Genomic DNA, 10,995 nt, shown 5'->3' with positions numbered 1-10,995 from the left:
GTGCCACACTACCCTGCTCCAGTTATTTGCCAGAACACCACCCTTTCATTCTCTCTTCCCCACCCCCCTCATTTTCTGTCAGTTTTTGGCACAGAACATGTTGAGATTTTGTAAACAAACTGTCTCACAGGGTTGGAGCCAGGCGGGGCTGGCCTTAGGGAAAATGGTACCCTAGGTGACCTTGTATGTTAGCGCTCCTAGCCCGTGTGGGCTCCCCTTTAGTTGTGTGTCAGCCATAAGAATAAAAGGAAACCCTTTCATTCTCTCTTCCCCACCCCCCTCATTTTCTGTCAGTTTTTGGCACAGAACATGTTGAGATTTTGTAAACAAACTGTCTCACAGGGTTGGAGCCAGGCGGGGCTGGCCTTAGGGAAAATGGTACCCTAGGTGACCTTGTATGTTAGCGCTCCTAGCCCGTGTGGGCTCCCCTGGTTCCTTGCGTCCTCAACCCTTCATCCCTAACCCCTGGGAGACATGGAGAAACTTGAGGGGGGAAGGGGGGGGTTGAGCAGTATCTGTGCATCACTCCCCCCCCCACCCAGTGTTCCTCGGCTGGGAGAGAGCAGGGAGAAATCTGACACCCCCCCTCCCACGGCGCTCTGCTGCCAGTCGGGAGCAGTATCTGATTCCGTACTAACAATGCGCACCGCGCCCCCTAGATTACCCGCGTCCCGGGCAGTCACCCAGGTGACCCACCCCGAAGGCCGGCCCTGCCTGGCCTCAACGCTTTCAGTATAAATCCGCCATACCATGTAGGCGCAAGTGTGGTCTGAGATGTCTGTGCAAAGGGGATTAGATACTCACTTCAATTATGCTCACAGGCAGAGGGATCAACTGTGTGCTACAACAGAAAAGATCTGTTGACATGGAGTGTGTATGAAGAGCATATTCTCACTGACTTTGAGAGGGCTGTTCATTATTACTGTTTACTGCCCTTGTTTGGGGCACTGAGTGAAAATAATCCATTAATGCCACCTGGTTGGACCCCACCCAGTCAGTTCCAAGGAGTCACCACCAGTGGACAGTAGCCTGACCTAACTCCTTGTACATTTCAAAGTAAATCAGGCACATGCCACACACAGGAGAGCTGAAATCGGCCTGTGATAAACAGAAAGTAAAATGTACTTGTAATTTCATTTTAGTTTTCAGATCAAATCATTTGAAGCTACCCCCCCTGCCTCCCCCCCAAAAAGTCCCAAGAACTTGGGTTGGGTGAGAATTGAGGAAAAAATTCAAACCCTAGATCAAGTCCCACCCTACTCAGCTTGATCTGACTCCCCAGTTCAGGGTGGCAAAGCAGGGAGGGGCCTGAGACCCTAGTGCCAACCCCAAATGTTCAAAAACCATAAGTGAGGCTCACAAAAATCATGCGATTGGCTTTAAAAATCACAAGATCCTGTAAAAATAATAGATTTGATGTTTATTTGCCTTCTGCTTTTTGAGCCTTTAGGGTGCATGGGGGGCACATTCTGAAGCTTTTTTCCTAGCCTTTGTGGCTGTGGAGCTTGCTTTTTCTTCAAAAAAAAAAAAAAAAAAAAACAAGGCTGAATTCTCCGCCTATCTCAGGAGTGGGCAAACTTTTTGGCCCGAGGGCCACATTGGGGTTCCAGAACTGTATGGAGGGCTGGGTAGGGAAGGCTGTGCCTCCCCAAACAGGCTGGCACCACACCCTATCTGCCCCCTCCCACTTCCTGTCCCCTGACTGCTCTCCTCAGAACCCCTGACCCATCCAATTCCCCTGTCCCCTGACCGCCCCTCCCGGCACCCCCTGCCGCTAACTGCCCCCTGAAACCTCTACCCCTTATCCAGCCCCACCACCTCCTTACCATGCTGCTCAGAGAAGCAGGACTGGCAGCCGCGCTGCCCAGCAGGAGCTTGCTGCCCCGTCACCCAGAATGCTGGGCACTGCAAGCTGAGGCTGCGAGGGGGAGGGACAGCAGGGGAGAGGTCAGGGGCTAACCTTCCTGGCCGGAAGCTCAAGGGCCGGGCAGGATGATCCCAGGCCATGGTTTGCCCACCTCTGACCTATCCACTTGACTCCAGGAGCTGGGGCTTTAAAGAAAACACTAATTATCATGAGACTGATGACAAAATCCTGAGTGCTGTCAACACTGCAGTGTTGACAGCTCTCGTGATTTTATGGTGAGTCTCGCGTGTTTGTTGTTTGTTGTAAACTTTTGGTCGCTGAAGTTAGATGAACACAACAGAATCTCAGTTTTTAGCCCATGGTTGCAGAGAACAAGTTTGCACATGTGACCCCCAAAAGACCAATACAAAGAGCATGATGAATCTCCCCTTTTTTTGCATCTGTCTCATGGTTCTCGAATGCTTGGAGCTGGCTGTGTTGAAAGCATGGGCAGGGCAGGACATCCTAAGAAACGTGAGCAGAGGTCCAGACAGTGGAATGGGTAGGGGCTGAAGGTGAGGACAAGACAAGGAAGTGCATGCTAAAACTACTCACTGATTGGGAAAGGAAAGCTCACCCCAGAGCCCAGCAGAAGGCCGGGGGTAGATTCTGTCTGATTCGCAGCTGTTTGTCTTCCCCATGCTCCTGGACCTTTTTGCATTCCTGGCATTGACCCTCTGCCACTCTCCTTCCCCCATGCAGTGTGCCGAGACTTCGCCGTGCTGGAGGATCACACCCTCGCTCACAGCCTGCAGGAGCAGGAGAGTAAGTGTCTGTCTGTCTCTTGCGCTCGATTTGCATTGACTCTGTCCCAGTAGGGTCCGAAGTGCAAAGACAGGGAAGCAAAGAGGGCAGAAGAGTCACTGGAGCAATGGTGGGTTTTCTATAAGGGATTTAAATTTTTTGCTGTTGGGTGTTCTATCCCCTTACAATAGCAGTGTTGCTAACAAAAACTCCACTTTGAACTGGAATCAGATTATTCTTCCTACCTTTAACAGTTGCTGCACATTGTTAAACAATTGGCATGCTAAACCCCAGCAATGGCTGCATTTGAGTGGTGGGTGAAGTGATTTCTTTGGGCCTAAATCTCTTTAAGGTGGTTCTGGTAAAACTTTACGCCAGTGGTGTGTTTCTGTTTTTAAAATATTGGCCCAGATTTTCAAAAGTGCCTAAAAATTTCAGAAGCCTCAAGTTGTAGGTGCTCAGCCTGAGGCACCTTAAAGGAGTCTGATTTTCAGAAGTGTTGAGCACCTGTCCTTTGAAAATCAGGCCTCTTTAAGTTGTCTTAGGTTGGGGCCTGAAAACCTTGGTCATTATTTTTACTTTGACACTGTCCAGTTGCTGTATCTGTTACTTAGTCGCTCGCTGCAGCTCTGACTTTGGGGCAGGAATGACTTGAGCGATCCAATCACTTTATGGCTATTTACAATTTCTTCTGTAGTGAAAATGAAGAGGTTAATCTAATAAGGATTGTGTTGATCTTCAATATGGTAAAAAGTCACTGTAACTAATTGAGACTGTCCCAGTTCAAAACCTGCTTCCCTTTACTTAGGCTGGGTCTATGCTAACAAGTTACATCAACCCACACACCTGAGCGACATAGTTAAGCCAACTGAACCCTCGGTATAGACAGATGGGATTCTTCTGTTGACCTAGCTACAACCTCTCGAGGAGGTGAATAACCTATGCCCACAGGAGAACCTCTCCCGTCATTTCAGGTGCTGCCTGGCATTTCCCTGATGCAAAGCACACCCTCTTTGAAGCTCACCGGCCCATTTACGTACCGACGTTGATACTGACGTTCCTCTTCCATTTCTTTCCAGTTGAACATCACTTGGCAACAAACGTTCAGCGCAACCGCCTGGTGCAACATGACCTACAGGTGGCCAAGCAGCTGCAGGAGGAGGAGGATCTGAAAGCACGAGCCCAAATCCAGAAGCGCTACAAAGACATGTGAGTGCGGGGTGGAGTCGCGCAAGCGCTTGTGTCGCTGGGTCGCTGCCCTCCGAGCTTCTGCTGTGCTTTCAGCTGATCGTTAGCAAACAGAGTCCATGCCAGGGGCTCTTCTTGTGCTCCTGTTTCTCTCTCCCCTGTACGGAATACAAATCAATGTCTGTAAACGCTAACTGGATCCATAGCTTATGGCGGGCAACATGGTAAGTCAACTCGGATCTGCTTTTTATGGTCAAAAAATGTTTTCCGGCTGAAAAATGTCACCCAGCTCTGGTTGTGGGTTCTAATCTTGGTTCTGTCAACTGATTCACCCCCTGGTCTCGGGCAGGTCATTTTTCCTTTGTCTCATTTGGCCTGTCTGTGAAGTGGGGAAAGCTTAGCCACCCCCATCACCGCTGGCGAATGTTTGGCATAGCTTTGAGCATATAAAGTGCTACAAAAATGCCATGTATTGTGATGAATCCCCCTGTTATAAGATTTGCAGTTATCGGCTTGTTTCCATCGTGAGTGTTTGTGCTACTGAGTAGTGTAGGTAGCTGTGTATCTTCTGACTTTGCTCCCTCTGTACTATGCCTTCAGGTTTTTAGGAGTTTGTGGAGGCAGACACTGTTTGTGATGCAGCATGTTTCAGAGGAGACTCGCCCTCTCCCATGGAGACTTGATTTTTTTTTTTTTTCTCGTTTTCCTTAATCTTAGATAAAAATCTCTCAGAGGAAAGTAAGAGTTTCACTTTGTGCCTGGACAAACATAAATCACTCTCTGACCTAATCGTTTAACTCCCTGTTCACCCTGTCAGTTTTGATGTCCTTAAATCACTTTGGCTGAATAGAGAAGGAAGAGTGAATGTATGTGTGTATAAAAGACATGCTTATTTTTCTAGCAGCTATCTACTCTGACCATGGAAATTGCATGAGCGTGTGTGCGCACAAGGTTCACATTACAGTCTACAGCGAACATCATTATTTGCCGACTAGCCTCACTTCTCAGCAGGTTTTGATGCTATTGGGACCCTGAATAGTGGGAATTGCTAACCCAGCAAGCTGCTCTGCTGGCAGAATGGCTGCAGCTTCCTGCTAAAGGTTGGAAAAGCATCATGTTAGCAGCAGTTCCGCTCCTGTGTACTCTAGCCTCTCTGCAAGAAGAGATGTACAAGGCTGGGGATGTTATGGATGTGCAGCTGGATCTCAGGTTCTTAATCCTCTGTCGGCTCCTGCTGCCTCTTTCCTGCCTGTGAGCATGAAGCCCTGTCTAGAGAATGACTTCACCACCCCAGCTAAACCAGGAGGATTTCCTATTGAAAGGGGATTGGAGAGTAAGGAAGCAGGAGCGGACAGTCTCTTAAGAAATCAATATCTTAATATCCTATTTTTCTGAGGCTTTTTCAAATCCTAGATTTCCAAAGTTAGGAAGAACTTGGGAAGATAAATGCAAGGACGGAAACACTTGGAAATGGATTTTTTTGTTTGTTTGTTTCGAGTTTTTAATGGGGAATCAGGTCTTTTACATTAGTCCTAAGAGCTCTTCCTAAATGTGGTTGAGTAACCTGCACATCCTGCCTGCCCTGATAGCACCAAAGCTAATAGGCGTGTGTGTGTGTACACACACACGTGTGCACAACCTGCGCTGACATGTAATTTTGCTTTTCATGGGATTGCTCCCAATCCCACAAAGCATCTGTTAAAGGGACCATTTTAAATTTAATTTCTCTTCCTACCCTTTCTCTTTGTGCCACACTACCCTGCTCCAGTTATTTGCCAGAACTAATATGAACAGAAGTATTTTCATTAAACAGATTTTTAAAAAAATAATGCAGTGAAAGTGGAGCATAGACCCATGAAGCATTTTTGAGAACAAAGCCCAGTGGGTCTGGCTATCTGGGAATGAAGGACAGTGATGTCTGGAGGTACTGGCACCTGTTGCTTCCATTTGACTTGTAGGGGGCTGAAGTTCACTTAAATTACGATAAAAACCTCTTCACTACATTAAAAGTTTTAACAGACATGCCTCCATCAAGCAATTAAACCAAGTTCCCAATTATTACCAGCCAAACAGTGAAAGAGAAAGTATAGCTCATCAGTGCAATTCAGTGGTTAAACAGCTTAGTCTATTGCATTCCAGGAGACACTCGACAGGAGCATGGAAACGCTTTGGTTTTTGTGTAAATTTTTTCATTCCCACACAGCCACGCACACTAGACAGTGCTGTGAGTAGAGAGGCAGTGACTATGCCTCCCGTGCTTGGGGAAAAGGTTAGCTGTGCTGCAGTCTCTTAGCCATCTGCGGGAAGGAGTGTTTTTCACATTTAGCAGATTGTCTGGCATTGGTGAATGGAGCCCCTCGGCTCTGCTCACAGACGTCAAGGGGGATTGCAGGCGCTTGGTACCTCTCAGGATCTGACCCTTTAGGTTTACCCTTCCTGGATCTGTGCCATGTTTTCTGAGGTTTCACCTAGTTTCTGGTCCTAAAGGACCCAGAATGTTAGTGAGTGAGCAAGAGAGACAGAAACACACACTCCCCTCTCTCTCCCCCTACCCACCTACCCACCCCCAACTACAGCTGTAGTCTGTTGGGCAGCAGATTTGCATGGGATTCACTTGACACTGCAAATTCCTGCTTAGATCAGGTTTGCCCAAGACCAAACCATGGTCCATGCTTGGAGCAGAGTGAGTTCACCTGCATTGGAGGGCTCCGGAAGGAAAGTTTCACACCCACTCAGTTGTCAATTCAAATGTTGCTAGTGCAGAAGAACTGGAAAGTGAAGGTGACCAGACACACAAGTGCATTGTATCAGGCTAGTCTCACTCATAGACTTTAAGGCCAGAAGGGACCATCATGATTAGAGGCGCCTCCAGGCACCAACACACCAAGCGTGTGCTTGGGGTGGCAAGCCACGGGGGGCGCTCTGCCGGTCACCGCGAGGGCAACAGGCAGGTTGCCTTTGGTGGCATGCCTGCGGAGGGTCCACTGGTCTCGTGGCTTTGGCGGACCTCCCGCAGGCTGCCACCGAATCCGCAGGACCGGCGACCTCCCGCAGGCAAGCCACCAAAGGCAGCCAGCCTGCCGTGTTTGGGGTGACAAAACACCTAGAGCCGCCCCTGATCATGATCGTCTAGTCTGACCTCCTGCCCAGTGCAGGTCACTCCTACAATAGACCTATAACCTCTGGCCGAGGTATTGAAGGCCTCAAATCATGATTTAAAGCTTCACATTGTGTAGGAAGCACACAGCACTGAAGTGACAGGAAAAAGGGAAGCAGCACCTCCAGTTAGCAAGTGGAATTGTTGGGACCTGGAGATAGTTCTGCCGAGTCCTTTTAGCCATAAGGATCTTGGCTTCAACCACGAGAGGCAGGGAAGGGGAGGGAAGCTAGGAAAAAATAGGTGCATGTTCAAAATTCCAATAAAGATGCTGAATTCCCTCCGATTTCCTTAGAAGGGGGAACATTTTAAAGTATGTTATTGCATGGACATTTCAAAATCACTGCCTGAGCTGAGTGAAATGCAGAGATGCAAACCTCAATAACAATGGAAAATCGACAAATGGTTTAAAATTCTTTCTTAGTGATTTAAGTTCTGTCTTTCATCTCCTTCTCTTCTCCCTCTACACCAGATCTTTGGATGACCTCATCTGCAAACACAAACTCAACTACCATCTCTGAGCGGATAACTTGCAGATCTACCTGTCTACTGCAGACTTGTCTCCTTCAGTCCAAACTGAAATCTCAGCCTGTTTCTCTGACTTCTTTTCGGGGATGTCTAGCTGCCAGCTCAAGTTGAACATGTCTAAAACCGAGCCCCAATCTCTGTGCCCCTCTGCCAAACCCTTTCTGCTGCCTCCTTTCTCCATCACTGTGGCCAGCACCACCACCCCACAATGTCCTCTTCAACTTGGACCTCTCTCTAGGTCCTCGCGTCCACGCTCTATCCAAATCATACAGAAAGAATCAGCACGAACGTCTCTAAGATGTGACCTTTTCTAGCCATCTGTTCAGCTAAAACTCTTGTCCAGGCGCTCGTCATCTCGCATCTCTGCTACTGCAGGATCCTTCTCTCTGCCCTTGACAAATGCACTCTAGTCTCGCTCGCATCCATTCAGAATGCTGCTGCTGCAAAGATCGTTTTCCTAACCTGCAACTCTCACCCTGTCACCCCTCCGCTGGCTCCCCATTCTCTATGGCAGCAAACAAGCCGCTTGTCACTTTCAAGGCCCTGCCTTGCCTATCCTCTCTCTCTTTTGCAGTCGATGCTTTCCTATCAGCGCCCTGTGCTGCCTGACGCTACTGACCAGCTGTTACATTTTCAAATGTCTTCATGCTTTCTTCCGTGCAGCCCCTCCTGCTTGGGAGGAGCCCCCCCAAAAAACATGCACAAAGCAGCTTCATCCTCCTCCCATAAAACTCTCCTTTGCCGTGATGCCTGCAAAAAAACTTGACGATGGTTGGTGTGCTGGGGACCACTGCCTCTCATGCCAACCAATGCTGTCCCTTGTTCCCTGGCACTCCCCCGGCTGTCTGTCTTGTGTCTTGCACGTAGTTCCCAGCCCAAAAAGCCAACATCCTATATCTTTGTTCTGTGTTTCCTTGCACAATAGGAGCCCCAGTACAAAGAATAAATAATAATGCTGGTCCTGGAGTCCGTTGTACCTTTCTCCTCCTCTGGCTCTGCAGTCTGGCTGATGTCCATGGTGTTCGTTGCGTGTAACCTCTTCCTCCTTCTGCCTTCCAGAGAACGGCAGGACTGCGAGATAGCTCAGGAAATTCAGGTGAAATTGGTGATTGAAGCAGAGCAACGGCGCAGACAAGAGGAAAAAGACGAGGTAACCATTCAAGATGTGGGCGACGCAGGGCTGTTTTTATTAAAGCAGTGCAGGCATATTCCAGCCATTGGCCAAACGAATGCTGAAGCACGTGTTGGCCTGGTGGGGGTTGGATTATGCCCAGCTACTTGTGGATGTGCAGGAGGGGAGATGCCGTGCAAGGGGAATTCATGCAGCTCCTTATGCCCCTGTGCAAGAATGGGGCATAATCAGTCTTTGTGCTCAAGGCATGTGAGAGCCGTGTCAGTCGCCTTGCACTCTAGGAAGTTCTGTGCCTGCCTGATACATAATCCCTTCAGGAGCACGTGCTGGGGTGGTGTCCATGCACTGCTTCCAATGCAGCCAATAGATAAGAAAACACAGTCTGGCCATAAGGGTCCATGTACTCCAAAGGGTTTGAACTGAAATCGTTTTGCTGAGCCCAACTTCCAGGCCATATATCCAGGGAAGCCAGAGAGTGAGGGAAAAGCTGCCTTGCCAACCAGGGAGCAGTGCCCTTATTTATTAAAAGGATTCTGTGAGGCACAATTTCTCCTCTGCAAAGTAACAGATGTGTGGTCTCTCCTCTAACTCGGGGAAATGGAAATAGGAATTAAGACTCTAAAGAGAGGCCGAGTGATAGCTAGCAGCTTTTGTTCTTTGAGGGGTTGTTCCATAGCACAGGGCATTGACCTCTGCATGGTTTCTAGGAGAACATCAGAGATCAGAATTTCTCTCTTTACATAGACTGTCAGCTTGCTGGGAATCTGATTTTGTTGCCTTATTGGACTCCAAAGCATCATCTCTGCTCAGGACACTGAACAGGTGACCTGCAGTTGACCAGACACGCACTTAAAATCTAAGAGGGTGTGAACGTGCCCTCAGGAAATAAGCAAGTGTTGTTAACAAACCAAAAGGTTTGTGCAGTAAACTTGCCTAGCTGGACAATGGGTGGAGCACTGCAGAGCCTTCGTTTTGCTTTGCCAGGGCAGTGTGTTCTGCTCTCCCTGAGACCACATCCTTCCTAGCAGCTTTTACAAATAGAACTAAGCTAAAAGCAGCAGGTGCTTCCTCGGTCATAGTCGGGGCAGCAGTTAACAACCTTATGAAATAATCGTAAGTGGAATAATAATATTGGCCTCCTTTGTACAGCATATTGAAATCTTATGGAAGAAAAGTGCTCGGTAAGAACTAGGTGGTATTGTCTTATTCTATTCTGGCGTTTTTTCCCTCCACCCCTCTCCCTGGCACATGGGAGGTACCTGAACGTTAGTGAAATTAACTAAACACTGGATTACCCTGTACGTATGGCTGTCGATCGCTCCTATCCTTGAGCCTGGGTTTCTTGCCTTTTTTCCGGGTAAAGGGACTGAGAGACACCCAAGCCCTACTTAGATGCTCTGGATAAGCAGTGCCCTGGCTTGTATTTGTATTGGTGTATTTATGGTACACGTCCCCGTGGCATGGATTGGGCGGAGTTCAGAATTCCACACTCTGGATTTTGGCTCCGCTGGAATCCCATCGGGGTCACAGGGGCTCCTTGTGGAGAAAGGTGCTTCTCGGCAGGAGTCAGGGTGGCAGAATTGCGTCCTCTGTGATTGGACTGCATAACCCTGTGTGCAGAGGAAGAACAGACAGACCACGTAATGGAGTTCTTTAGCCTGTGCAGATCTGGGTCCTGATCCTGAAAGCTGACCTTCATGGGTAGAACCCCAGTGATGTTTACAAACAGGATTATGTGATGGTGCTGCCCATATTTGCAAGAGACAGGACTCAGTTACCCAGGAGATCCCTTAAAATCCTGTGTCCTATGTCCCTAAGTAAAAGGGATCCATTCCTGGAGATCAGCTTGCAGGATGGGGCCTTAGTTAGTAGTTCTGTTGCAGGCTGTACTATGACTTTGTGTATAAAGTCACTGGAGCCGTGCCAGACTATTTATGCTCGTACTGTGCACAAGGGTGTATTGTTGACTGAGTATATCTGGTAACTCCTGTCACACTGATAGCGTCCTGTGACTGTGCAGATTGCAGTGGCTCTGTGCTGTGGGCATTGCCGCTGTCTGTCGCACAGGGTTTTGCAATGAAGCACTTGACCTGCCTGGTCAAAAATCCACTTTCTAAGAACCAGTTAATATGGATTTACAAGTCCAGGATTGTCCCAGCCCGACAGGTAGTTTGCTTAAATTGATCTGTTTATAGACTTGCTGTACTCAATAGAGGAGGGGTGGTGGTTAACTCTACCAGGCAAAAGGATGTTTTTGTAAATGCCACTTGGTGCCCCCACCTTCCCTACAGTGCAGATTACCATAAAGGGCTGATTTAAACCTTAAAATAATGGAAATCC

The 10,995-nt window shown here is 48.3% G+C and overlaps 1 protein-coding gene across 1 annotated transcript in view; it reads left to right on the top strand.

The window, feature by feature from the left end:
- The window catches only part of CCDC50 (coiled-coil domain containing 50), a 61,688-nt gene that overhangs the window by 26,558 nt on the left and 24,135 nt on the right, over positions 1–10,995 (top strand). Inside the window, exons 2-4 of the mRNA XM_075068321.1 lie at positions 2,609–2,671; positions 3,730–3,859; positions 8,583–8,673. Coding sequence (XP_074924422.1) covers positions 2,609–2,671; positions 3,730–3,859; positions 8,583–8,673 — 284 coding nt within the window. The remainder of the gene's footprint in view (positions 1–2,608; positions 2,672–3,729; positions 3,860–8,582; positions 8,674–10,995) is intronic.

The sequence above is a fragment of the Chelonoidis abingdonii genome, chromosome 8, assembly GCF_003597395.2.
Source record: "Chelonoidis abingdonii isolate Lonesome George chromosome 8, CheloAbing_2.0, whole genome shotgun sequence".
NCBI classification, from domain to species: Eukaryota; Metazoa; Chordata; order Testudines; family Testudinidae; genus Chelonoidis; species Chelonoidis abingdonii.
The sequence above is the reverse complement of the archived record's forward strand: the minus strand, read 5'-3'. Positions and strand labels throughout refer to the sequence as shown.